The following is a 12,583-nucleotide window of genomic DNA, read 5'->3' on the forward strand; positions in this document are numbered from 1 at the left end:
ACAGGATCCAGACCTTGCTGTGTTGTTAATGGTTAGACTGGATCTTAGAGGTCTTTTTCAGCCTAAACTTTTCTGTGGTTCTGTGTGTTACATCTGAGCGTTCATCCCTGGAAGTGTTAGGGCCGGGTTGGATGGGGCTTTGAGCAAACTGGTCTAAGTAGAAGGTGTCCCTGCCTATGGCAGAGAGGTTGGAGCTAAATGATTCCTAATGTCCCTTCAAATGCAAACCATTTTATGATCTCCATCTTTCCCAAACCCCAAATCCAGGCTGTTTCTCCAGCACCTTCTGTCAGCATCCCCTCTCCCACTCCGGAGTGCTGATTCTGAGATACAATATTTTGCATTAAGTGCTCAGTTTCCCCCCTCCTGGCAGAAATGGGGAAGGACAAAGCAGGCAAGAGCCCAGAGCACGCACTCATTAGCTTCTGTCTGCCAACAAGTTTGGGATCATGCAGTGTTATATGCAATGTCTGGCTGTTATAAAAGGCTTTGGTTAAGTAATCACATCTCTCTTGCATAAGTGCTTGTTTTTGGGAGGCTTTAGCCAATTGGAGGCTGCAGCAGCTCACAGACAGAAAGTATGTCTAACTACTGTGATACTTTCTTTGCTAATAATACAAGATTATTAATCTGCTGAAAGTTGTATAAAATCTCTTTAGATAAGATTAGGCGGCGGAGACTCCCCAGCGCTGCTTGTAGCTGAACTACAGCTGTAAAACACTGCCAAAAATCCTGTGTGGATCCCCGTGAGTAATATTTCTGATTGTTCTAAGGGGTGTTTGTGACTGGAAACTGCAGGCAGAGACATATTGCAGATGTTTATTGCAAGCAGTAAGTTAGAAGGAGGCAGGAGGTGAGAGACAGTGGTGAAACTATTGATGGGTATAATAAGGCTTTCTTCCTAGATTTCTGTAAGCAAGCATGGGTTTCTCTGAAGATGTGCAATCAAGGTTCTTCCAAATAAGCTAATGAAAAAGAAATGAGGTGCTGAAGACAATTACAGGACTGCAAGAGGACAGAGATTTGGACTGACAGTGAGATTAAAGGACCATCTTGTCCCATATATTGGTTTGGAGCGGCCAAATGTCCTGTTCTTATATTCTTTCCTTGATCATTGACAAGTGTACAGTGATATTTTTCTCCTATGTTTTCATGGCTTTCAGAAATCTGCATGTCAATTATTTCCTGAACCAGAAAAGATATCTCTAATAGTACAAGTGGATTTTTCTTTTCAGAAGTTGCTAATCCACTGTATCTGTTGAAGACAGTGTGTTGTTTTGTGATTTGACTGACATAAATCTAACTGGGATTTGATATCTTGAGTTAAATGAGTTCTCCCACATAGGATTTTAATTTTTATTTAAAAAAAAGGGTGGGTTTTCCACTTAGAGAGAACTGAAAAGGGCAAAGCATGTATGGATTTACAGAAAACAGGAATTCCCTTCCCACTTCCTTGTGACGTGTCTGGATGCAGCTCAGTCAATGAACAAAGCCCGGAACAATAAAACCATCCACTTTTGTGGGAACTGAAATTTATTAGTTCAAGACTGAGCAACCTGGAACAACTCCAGTTGTTACTCCTGCCAGCCCTGGAAGGCATTAGAGTGCCATTGTACGGAGAAGGCAGCTCAAGTGCTGAGCTGTGAGGAGAAATAAAGGCTGTTGCCTATAGTTTGGATGTATGTATGCTTACTCTTAGAGGTGGCACAGAACTCTGCCGTGATAGAACAAATTCTAGACTAATGGAAAGCACTTGGGAAAGCTCAAGTCACTACTTACTAACCTTGAAAAAACGTAGTATGTAAATTTTACAGTCTATAAAGTTCTTGAGACCTGCTAAAGCATTTAAATCTTATTGGCAGCCAGTAGATGAGGAGGTAATACCACCATGAAAGGAAGTTAATTTGTAGGAGTTATGGGATTAGAGAGGTAAATGTGAAAAGTTATGTTGAACTAAAAGGCACTTGGCTGCAAGGCCAAGACTTCAATATTTTCATATTTGCTTCCTAGAGTGGGTAAAACTGATAGGCCTGTTTGCTTCAGTAAAACTGCAATAGTGATGTAAATAAGCTGGGATCACTCTTTTGCTGGCTGAGTATCTAGGCCTTAAAACCTTTGATTTAGGCAAACCTAAGCTATGGCTCTTGCTCTGTGCCAGTAAGGGATGGAGGCACGGAGGGATGGAGCAGGCTGCTCACTGGACAGCCAATGGCTTCCCATTTCCATTCTACCACCTAGTGAGGTCTCCTCAAACACAGGTGCTCCCAGCCCATGCAAGGCCTTTTTAGTTCTAATGAAAACACCATGAAAAAAAGTCAGCAGTTAAAATTTGGGAATTTACAACATTATTTCTAAAACAGTTTCTGTTTTACAGAACAGGAACAAATCCAGGCATCCTCTGGGGTAGTCAAACAATATCTCTAACATGTTGCAGGGTAAGATGGATGCTGTACACAAGTTGAAGGTTTTGGTGATGTTTCTGTCTCTGGCTACTTTCACGGTCATGGTGATAATGAACGCTGGAAATGCCACTGGGATATTCAAAGGTAACACAAGCAAATTGTCTTTGTTCAGAGGTGGATTTCATGCATTCTACAGTTTGATGATATAAGGATGGGATAGATCTGTTTGTTAGCTCATCAACTGTCCAAATACACCTTGGTCTGTGAAAGGTGGAAGTAGCTGGTGCATCCTCCAGGTGTTACAGCCAGATGCCTGAGCCCTATCTAGTCCCTTAAAATCCAAGGAAATGGTCTCATCCCTGGTGAACCTTGATCTAGTGGTGCAATGTCTTTGCAGACATTGCCCTTGTGTCCCTGCTGGGAGATGTTCAGGCTGCTGCTGTGGGTTTATAGAGGGCAGTGGTGTTTATAGAGGGCAGTGGTGTCGTGTTTGAGCACTACCCAGCTGAATCTGCCAGCAACTGACATTGTGCTTTTCTCTGGATTTCACGCACAGCTGGCTCCTCTGGTTCTGTATAAGAGGGAAGGTGCTCGGGGTTCCCCATAGGGACAGTGATCCCATAATGGGTGTCTAAAGGGAAGCCAACTGCAGCATGTGGCTTGTTTACACCAAGGGTGTGCTTTCATCATCCCCAAACCCATTGGGGTGTGGATGAAATCTGGAGGAAGATTGAAGGGTGAGGGAAATCAGCAGTCTTTCCCCATCCTTAGGATGTAGTAACAGTTTTGTCTGCAATAACATTCACCACCACAGGTCTATTCAGGACAACCCCTGGAAACATCTCAGACAAGTACAGCACTGATTTCACACCAGCTGGCTGGACTTTCCTCATCTGGAATGTCATCTATGCCTGGCAGCTCGCCTGGCTTCTCTACACCCTGTCAGGGATCTGTCGAAGGTATTTTCCCTATTTACTGTTTATGGTATAAACGAGAAGGGACAGTGACTCTTCCTTTCTGTAGTAGCTCAGAGTCTTAGCCCCTTTTCTGGGGTTTCTAGTAAGAGTAAACCCATTGCCATTTATCTTGACTTGGCATGCAGAAGGACTGCTGCTGGAGCACCTCTTAGGTTGAGCATCCAAAGCTGGGAAGCAGTTTGGAGGTGTACATGAACTGCTCTAACATGTGAACAGGTATCAGTGCGTAAACTGCTCTGTGAGGCCTCATTTCCACTAACTCGTGGGATTTGACAGTTTTACCTGCACTTACCCACTGCTAGATGCTGACGATCCACAGGGGCAAAATCAATGGATTATGGATCTAATGCTCTGAGTTTACTTGCTGTTAGACATCAGAGAATCACCACTGGGGAGTCTCTTGGCTTGTTGAACTGGACTTCAAGCTTTTTCTGGGGCTATGAGGTCAGTAACTGCCTCATGCAGTTCCTTGCAGTATCTGTAGTATTCCAGGATGTCTTCCGTGGGGCAGACTTACATTGTACCTCTCCTGTCAAGGGGGACCACGGACTGCTTAGTTGGAGTTGTGTATCTGCTATTTTTCCATGGTTTGTAAGAAATCTCTCAGTTGGTGATGAGCAACACTAAATGTTGAGGGAAGAATGAAGTGTGTGTTCGTACAGAATTACCAATCAGTCCATACACGTGTATGAGCACACACAAAATACATACTCACATACTCACACAATGATCCCAAAAGCCCCAGGAACTGGGCTAAAATTCCATGACCACGCCATTGCTGCCACCAGCAGTGGCACAAGCTTTACAGCATCTGTGGAGCAGTCCTTAGTATCCACTGTACCTGTGATGGTGCAGAGACCAGCAAGAAGTTCTGTACTGTGGGACAGTATCCGGATGGGGAAAGCCACAGGGACTGTGTTGTGTCAGAGAAGGATGCACAGGAGAAATAGTCTGATTTAACTGGAATATTTAACTCCAGTGTAGAGTCCCTGGTAGTATAAGGAAAATGAGGCCAGGAAAGTTTGGTTGGTCAATGCAGGCATTGTTTTCCTTTCTCCATGCCCACTTTTTTCTGGCAGGAATGAACTTGGACGTGTCTTCATAAAGCCAGACTTGCTGCCAATACCTTTTTATGTGGCATGGTGTCTGAATAATGGCCTCAATGTTGGATGGCTCTTTCTGTGGGACCGAGAGTAAGTTGCCTTTTGCTTTCTAGCACTCTTGTTCAGAATGCCCCAGTACTTCATTTTGCCTTTTCCTCTATGTATGAACACTTAATCACACCTGTAAAACCCTATGGCAGGCCTTGGCAAAACACAGCCTTCATAGAAGTCTGGAGTTTTTGCATGATGTTGTCATCTTGCCCATGAGCTAGCTTGGTCATTGAAGTCTAAGATCTCCTCAAAGCTGCTGCTCTTCTATGTTTTTACCTCCACAGGTAAGACAGGAGCCATGCCTCTCTTCATAAATGCTCCCTGCCTTGGATTGTTTTCATAATCATGGCCACATTAAGGGCTTATAAAAGCACCACTGTCAAGAGGTGAAGAAATTAGTTGCAGTTAGGAAAATAACTTCGTGATTAACAGAGTAAAACAGCAACAGCAGAATGTCAAAATGTGGGCTACATGTAGTGATTACCTTTATTAAAGGCTGATCAACTTAAATTCAGGAAAGGCCAAACACTAAAGCTATGAATTAAAGCATTGTGACACCACTGAAAAAAATGTACTGTCTATTGTGTGTGCGTGTTCTTTGTCCTAGATACCTCCTTCCAGCCCTGATGTTCCTGGTAGTCCTCACTCTTACCACGTGTGCCTCCCTCTTCATTTCACACCGAGCCTTGAGCATCTATTCCTCGTGGTTTGTGAAGGGTCACAAAGCTGAGCTCTGGCTCATCCGCATTCTGGTAGGTAGCATTTGGGAAGCTGTGCTGTGGCTAAATGCTAAAAAATGCCCCCCTCTGTGCAGTGTTGGAGGTATCAAGAGTGAAAGATTCAATGGCAGGACACAGGTAAGGAAAGAGTTCTGCCCTGACTTTGACTTGTGCTTGCTGCAGGTGCACACAGGCTTAATTGCATCTGCTTCCTATCGGACACCATGGGAATGATTCAGAGCAAGGTACTTCTCCAGCTGCTGCAGAGTGAAGTTTTCAGTGGAGTGGGAAAACTTCAGCCCAAACTTGCATCTGGGGTGGGGAGGATATTTCTTGCAGGGGGAGAAGCCATTGCTAAGGGTGGCTTCTGATGCTGTAGCTATCATGATGTTCCTGACATTTGACCTCAAAAAATTATATATTTCTTATATGGGGAAGTGTACAGTGCTCAAGGATTCAAATGCAGCTGTCTTTCTGAGTTTTGTGAAATTCTGGAAGGAGTTGCTTTTCTGCTGTCCCTGTGAAGAGGGGTTGTTTGGCAAACCTCACAGAGAAAAAAAGGTAAACACGCTCATACTCCATCACTCCTGTTCCTCTCTCCTAGCTCAAACCTGCTACCTTGATGCCTTCTTCTCCTATCCAGGACATCTCACATTGCACTCCCATGGCTGCCTGTGTGTGCTTTAACCACCTTTGATTCCTTACTTAATGTTGGGGTTGCTCAGTGAGAAAGTGGGTCAGCAGTAAGAAACCACCCAAGAAGAAAGTGGGGTTTTTGTTGGAGGGGGAGTTCTGCATGGAAAAGTTCCTACCAACCCTTCTGGAAACCCTTTAACACAAACTGAGAGTGGGCTCTGTTCTTTACACCCCTGTACTGAACTTCCCTGCAACACCTGTACAACACACTGCTGGGGTGGATCCCTGGACTTCTTTGGGGACTCCAAGGCTTCTATGCCTCTCCATTCTGAGGGACTTTTCCTGCAGCTGGGTCCAGAAGTCTGGCTTAACTGCCCCAGGGCCTCTGGGTCACAGAAGGCAGAGATTACCCCATTTATCACTGCTTGTCCCCTTGCTGTGCTGTGTGGCAGGTCCAGAACGGGCTGGCACTGTACGGAACGTGGACCACCATCGCCACTCTGCTGAACTTCGCCGTTGTGCTGATCTACCAGGGGAACGTGTCCCATGAGAAAGCAACCACTGCTTCTCTCAGCATCCTTGCTCTCTGCCTGGTGATATGGTAAGCGCCCTCATGGGTTCACACCAAGCCTTAAAGACCCCTTCCACTTCTCACAAATGGTGTCTGTCTGTCCCTGTTTGTTTGTATTTGTCCCTGTCCCGATACTGAGCACAAAGACCTCTGTTATAATCTGTGGTAGATGAACTGGGACACTGGGCAGAGCGTTTCTTCCCTGACCCTCAGGAATGCCAATAAGCACATGTTGTGGGCCAGGAACAGGGTTTTGTGACTTGCATGAGCCCAACCTGCCTCAGGTGTACAGACGAGGGTGTGATATGGAAAACATATGAAACATGGCTCTATTTTCCCCTAAACCTACCTTAAATAAATGACTTATGAATCTTCTGAATTTTAGTAAATAAAAAAATTTTGGACTACAGTCCAAAGTAGCCAAAAAAACCCCATTCTTTGTCTAATTCCTTTCTTAGAGAATGTAAAAAAAGAAAAAAAAAAAGTGGAGAAAATGCTTACTTTGGTCACTCTTTTTCTTCACAGGTTTTACCTAGAAAACTTCTCTCTTGACAAGTATGTCCGCTATAACCTCACAATCTACCCAGTGGTCATAACAGCTCTGATTGGCAGCGCATGCAAGAACAGCTCGTTTTCATCCCCAATGACCAACAACATTTTCATAGGTGAATCTTTTGGACTGTTTCCACCTCCTGCAAAAGAAGGGCAGTAAACAATTCCACATTCTAACTGCGTATTAGGGGCAGAAAGCTTGCCACTTGAAAAGTGCTATTTATTAAAAGCAGAAACAGGGATATATTTGGAGATATTTATTCTGCTAAGTAAAGAGTAGAGCAGAAATCAGTGCCCATGAAGCTTGGGGCTGAATGCAAACCTTGTGTTGTCTCAAGTTCACTTCTGAGCTCTATGTGTTTGCCCCACAATCCTCCACCACCCACTTGGGTCCTCTGCTAGTCCATCTGACACAGGGTGGGCCAAGGGAAAAGCAGGGCTGGGATGAAGGCTGTGGACTTCCCATTTGCCCTATATTGTTTGGGATATGGGAGCAGTGCATAAGCTTCTGATCCACGGAGGGCTTCATAATGCAAAACCCTGCACATGCTCCTCTCCTATGCAGAGCTCAGGCCGGCCTTAACAAGTTTTCCTGGGATTATTTGGCAGCTGCCAGACAGTGTACCAGAGCTGAGTGTAGTCATCCATTGTAAAAGGGCTTAAGCTGTCCAAATTCTGTACAATCACAGTCTGGCAGGAGCTATACCATTATGAGCAGTTTTATGCTGGCATGAGAGGGACTGAGCTGTGTGAACTCTGAATCCTGCTGTAGCAGTCTGAGATGCCTATTCCCACTGTGGGGTCAGCAGAAGGGAGCATGTTCCCACCCTTCAGCCTTCCCACTGCCACATACCAGTGGCTAAAGCTAATTTCTGGACTGGTACCACCATTGTAACCATTCCAGTACATGTTCCCTTTTCTGTAAGTGCAGCTGGAATTCTAGTCATGTCTAAAAGCACCAAGCAAGACTTGGAAAAGCTTGTCTGCCACAGGTATGGGGGCACTGGAGGCTTGTCTCCTGTGTTCCTGTAGTAGGTGCATTTCTACCAGCAAAACTTAAATCTTAGTGGTTGAGCTTGTTTGGCTGGTAGGACAAGAATGTGCTTTTCCCAAAGTTGTACATGTTTCTTTATATAGTTCAACTATTCTTGGAGTGTTTTGTTAATGTAATGCACTTTAATTCCTGTGTCCATGAAGCCTCCCCCTTTTTAGACGTGCCTTGACCTGGAAACATTGGGCAAATTTGGCTGTATAGCAGTGAAACTCTGAGAAATACAACTCTGGGGGCAATGGATCCTATACAGGGGATTGGGGGTTTTTTTCTCTTTCCCTGAATGCCCCCAGTACTGAGAGCTGGGGTATGACAAGAGGGGTCATGTCTTTCTCTTATGCTCTAACATGCTTTTGTTTCATTTTGGTTTGTTTCCAGTTGTTCTGCTGGCAGGGACTTCCCTGATCTTTGCTGTTCGGCTGGGACTAGTCACGTGGAGACACTATAAGAGACCACTGGAAGCATCAGGAACCACAGACCCGTCAGGCACAGTGGCCTGAGACCTCTGGCATGTTGTGGCAGATACTTGAAAGGGAGAAAAAAGAATTGGGCATCTGCTGGTCGTTCCTTCCAGTATCAATTGCCTTGTGCTTTTCCCTCTTTTTCTCCATCCCAAAGGCAGGTAGATTATGTTTGCAGACCTGTTTCGCTCCCACGTTCTCTCGGATGAGCTACTCACAGCTTTTACTCTGGAAAAGTGCAGGGAAAGGTCCTTTAGCTGAGCAGCCCTGTGCACCTCTGGGATGCCTGAGCTGCAGCTCTCTGCTCCTGCCAGAGCAAGGAGAGCTGCCAGTGGGAGGTCCTCAGTATCCACAAGTCCTGGTGCTGTGAGCAGATCTCCTGCAGGCAGCGACTGCTTCCTTTCCTGCTTCTCTTCAGCATGACAGAAACAGATACTACAGCCTGATATCTACCTTTACAGTGTCAGCTCTGATGTTTGATAGACAAGGGAGCAGGAGGAGTGACTGAAGACTTCTGACACAAATGAGTTGCCTTTCCCTGAGCTTGTGCTGGCTGGATGTCTCCTGCTGGAGGATGGTTTGTGGCCACTCTGGAAGGAGGTTAGATGTACAGATGAGATGGTACCTGATCTGGGGTGAAGCCTGCTGCTTCAAAGGAAGCCTGTTTAAGAAAAAAAAATAATATTTGAACCGGTAGAGCGAGTTCATCCTGGATCAGTGCCTTTCTCATGTGGTTTCACTACTTCTTAGTTGGTATTAAGAAGCCTACAAGTGGGTTGACTGAATTGTTGGACCACTGCCTCTATTTCCTGTGCCTAATCGAGAGTTGGTGGTGCCTCACAGGTGTCTGGAAAGTGTTTCTACATGGCAGGTGCTTTCAGATACTGAATATCTTGCAATACTATTGCAAAGCTAAATTCTAAAATAATGTGTGTTATTGTTTACATTTAGCAAAAACCAAAAGCAGTGTAATGCAATTCCTCTCATCGTTCTGGCACGTTGTTTTATTTTCTAATAAATCAGCTAATTCTGCCACTGTGCCACTAACTCTGCAGATCATCTAAAGCAGCTGTCCTGGCTCCCACCTCACTCATGCCCGGGATTCCACGGTGACTCTGATCCCTTGCTGGGATGCTCTTGGATGGAGCTGCTTCCACTGAAAACGCCTTCATCAGCCTTACAGGAGGATGCAGATTCCTATGTATGATTTAAACTCCTCTGCCCAGCACCCTGTTTATTAAGTTTCTATTTTATAAGCTCTGCTTCCCAAGAGCCCAGCTAGTAAATTCCCAGCAGCCTCTCCTTAAGCTGCCTTCTTTAATACAGTGGTATTAAATCCACTGGCATGTGGATTAAGGGGTCCAGGCGAGGTGAGTAGCTGGTGTGAGGTTGTGCAGCAGTTAATGCACGGGGAGCCCTGGAGGGTTTTGCATCCTCCCAAGCAAGAGCATTGCAAACAGCTCCTGGACCAGGGCAGACTTTCCACAGGACATTAAAGAAAGCCTTCAGGAGGTTTCTTGGTGTCTGTACCTTATGTCTGTGCTGGCCAAATGACTAGAAACTATACCACAGAATGCAATTAATTATCTGAGGAGAGTCAACAGGGCTTCTGTAGAGGGAAGTCGTGTCTCATAAACCTCTTTGAGTTCTCTGAAGGAGTCAAAAAGCACATTGGTAAGTGTGAACTCTTTTATATTGCCACTGACTTCTAGAGAGGCACAAAAGCTGTCATAAAAGTCAAAGTCCTCTGACAGACAATTAAAGCTGGGAGGCAGAGAGGGTGTTTCTCCAGGAAGGAAGGCTGTTGGTGCCATGTGTCATTAGTCAGGGGCTGGACAAGGTGGTCATTAAAAACTAAAGGATTGTTTGATGATGGACAGTTATTTAGGATGCTAAAGGAGAAGGTAGACTGGGATATTGCAAAAAGCTCTTATGAAAGTGGGGAAGTCATTGTAGGTATGTACCAAAGGATGCTGTGCTTCACCTTTCAAGTGATGTGCTCTTTTCTGGCCCCTGCCACTTGGGCACAAGGGCTGGGGGCTCTGGTAACCACTCTCACTCAAATATTTCCACATCTGGCAGCAGTAGAGGCAAACCATATATCAGGAATGGAATGGATGGTTGGAGAGGAGTAAAATTTAGAACACCCTCCTGCCTCTCTAAAGGTGCTGTGGCACCCACATCTTCAGGGCTTTGTGCAGTTCTGGTCCTTGCATTCCCAGGAGACTATAAAGGCTTTGGAGAAGAGCAATGGCATCAAGGAGTGAGATGCCTCCCTGGCTATCCATTCCCCCCAGGAGCTGAGGAGCAGCTCAACCGAGGAGTGTGAGCTCCTTTCCCCTGGTCACCTTGATGTGTGTGGCACAGGGGGGGGTGCTGCTCTCAGCACTCCAACGTGAGCTGTGAGGAGAGCCTCAAAGGCCTTTTTTTGAGTGGTGATGAGGTGCTGCAGCAGCACCAGTCAATCTTTGCAAGACCTCCCTGTGAGAAAGCTCTTGGTAACTGCCCTGAAATGACAAGGCTGAGCTACCTCAACCCTCATCTGACCACCGACAAATAATTTCCTGGTCCCCAAAACCCTCCCCAATCCCTATTTCCTCATAGCTGAGACCAGACAGAGGTTTCCACAGCTGCCCCAACACACAGAGCTTCAGCCAGCTTTGGAAAAAGTGGCTTTTCTTGCATCTGCAACAGGAACAGGAGCCTAAAAATAATCCACCTGCCCCTTTTTCTTTCAGCAAGCATGGAGGAAAGCAGATGAAAAATAAGTGTGAACCTTCCTCTTCCAGATTTGAGGATAAAGGTTTTTTTTTTCTTCCCTTAAATGCCTTATTTTCATTTGTTTTTCCAAAACCGTTGGTACATGATTTTGCCCACAAAAGATTTTTCTTTCTGCAGAGCTGCATTTCATAAAGCTGGAAGCCTGCCAACCTTTTAGCACAAAGTAATCAGTCCAGCCTTTGTTTCCATGAGCAATTATGGGATTTGGGTGAATTTTATAGGATTTAAAATTTCTTGGAAATCTGGTGGCCTTAGGAACCCAAAGCCTGAAAAATTATTTTGGTTTCTGAAAAAGTGATGCATTCAGGTGTCTCTTAGCCCAGCCTGGGATGTGACCCAAGTCCTTTGGACACACTTATCTCCCCATGAGGTTGGAAGACAGATGGGGCTGGCAAAGCCAGACATGATGAGATTCCTAGGATACAAAGGTGTACCTTGCTTTCTGATACCAAAAGCTGGGTTTACACTTGTCATCCTCTGAAGAGATTATTTTTCTGACTAAATGGGGAAATAGGGAATAGCAGAGTGATCTGTAAACCACCACTGGGTAGGCCACCCCAGTGCTATGTCCAGGGATGCTCAGGGATGCCTCCTTCACTCATCTGTGGCCAGCTCCTGCCCAGAGAGCCTCCATTTGAGGATGGCCCATCAGTGTATCCACATTTTCTCTGTCGGGCTGTATCAGCTGGGCTGAATGTTTCTGAAGCTGCAGACCTTTTTCAGTTGAAATTCCTGGAAAAATCTGATTCAAAAGAATGTTGTATGGGAGAAGTGTGGCAGGGGAAATATGCATTTGAATTGAGAAAAAAAAATAGTGTTAATTCAAAAGGAATTTTTTTTAAAAAATGAAGTTAAAAGGCCCTGGATCATACTCTCTTTAAAGCCCACACAGCTTCCAGAGAAAACCATACCTCATTTCTTGGATTAGGACTCAGCCAGTTCCTCTTCAGCCATGGGGAGAGCTGAGGAGATACTGGGATTAGAGCAGGCTTCCCTTTGACATCTTTCTCCAGCAGCAGCATGCTCTGGGCAGTGCTCCCTGGACCTCATCCTGCCCACAGCCCCAGACCACTGCAAACTTTCATGACCTTGGCTGCTGAGCTCAGGTAGAAGCCTCTCCTGCTGAGCTCCCAAAAACCAGAGCACCCAGGCAGAGGAGACGTTGTGTTACAACCTAATTTGTTCTTGGCTTGATGCAACCCTCAGGACTAATTGCTTCATATTAAAGCATCTGTGAAAAGGAATACTAAATAAATAAAGTTGAGCCTGCTGGAGAGGA

The 12,583-nt window shown here is 45.4% G+C and overlaps 1 protein-coding gene across 1 annotated transcript; it reads left to right on the forward strand.

Moving 5' to 3' along the window:
* The first annotated feature begins 565 nt into the window (after nucleotides 1–565).
* Nucleotides 566–8,638, forward strand: LOC135410838 (uncharacterized). The gene is made up of 8 exons (XM_064647649.1): nucleotides 566–746; nucleotides 2,435–2,546; nucleotides 3,217–3,361; nucleotides 4,459–4,572; nucleotides 5,141–5,285; nucleotides 6,341–6,489; nucleotides 6,985–7,124; nucleotides 8,441–8,638. The coding sequence occupies exons 2-8, from the start codon at nucleotides 2,441–2,443 to the stop codon at nucleotides 8,560–8,562; spliced, it is 921 nt and encodes a 306-aa protein (XP_064503719.1). The 5' UTR covers nucleotides 566–746; nucleotides 2,435–2,440; the 3' UTR covers nucleotides 8,563–8,638.
* Nucleotides 8,639–12,583: the final 3,945 nt, after the last annotated feature.

This window comes from Pseudopipra pipra, chromosome 3 (assembly GCF_036250125.1).
Source record: "Pseudopipra pipra isolate bDixPip1 chromosome 3, bDixPip1.hap1, whole genome shotgun sequence".
NCBI lineage: Eukaryota > Metazoa > Chordata > Aves > Passeriformes > Pipridae > Pseudopipra > Pseudopipra pipra.

Excerpts from the sequence above, each read along its gene's own strand:
- LOC135410838 (XM_064647649.1), top strand. The coding sequence starts at position 2,441 with ATGGATGCTGTACACAAGTTGAAGGTTTTGGTGATGTTTCTGTCTCTG. Across the intron at positions 3,362-4,458 it reads CTGTCAGGGATCTGTCGAAG|GAATGAACTTGGACGTGTCT; the intron begins GTATTTTCCCTA and ends TTTTTCTGGCAG. Across the intron at positions 4,573-5,140 it reads CTCTTTCTGTGGGACCGAGA|ATACCTCCTTCCAGCCCTGA; the intron begins GTAAGTTGCCTT and ends TCTTTGTCCTAG.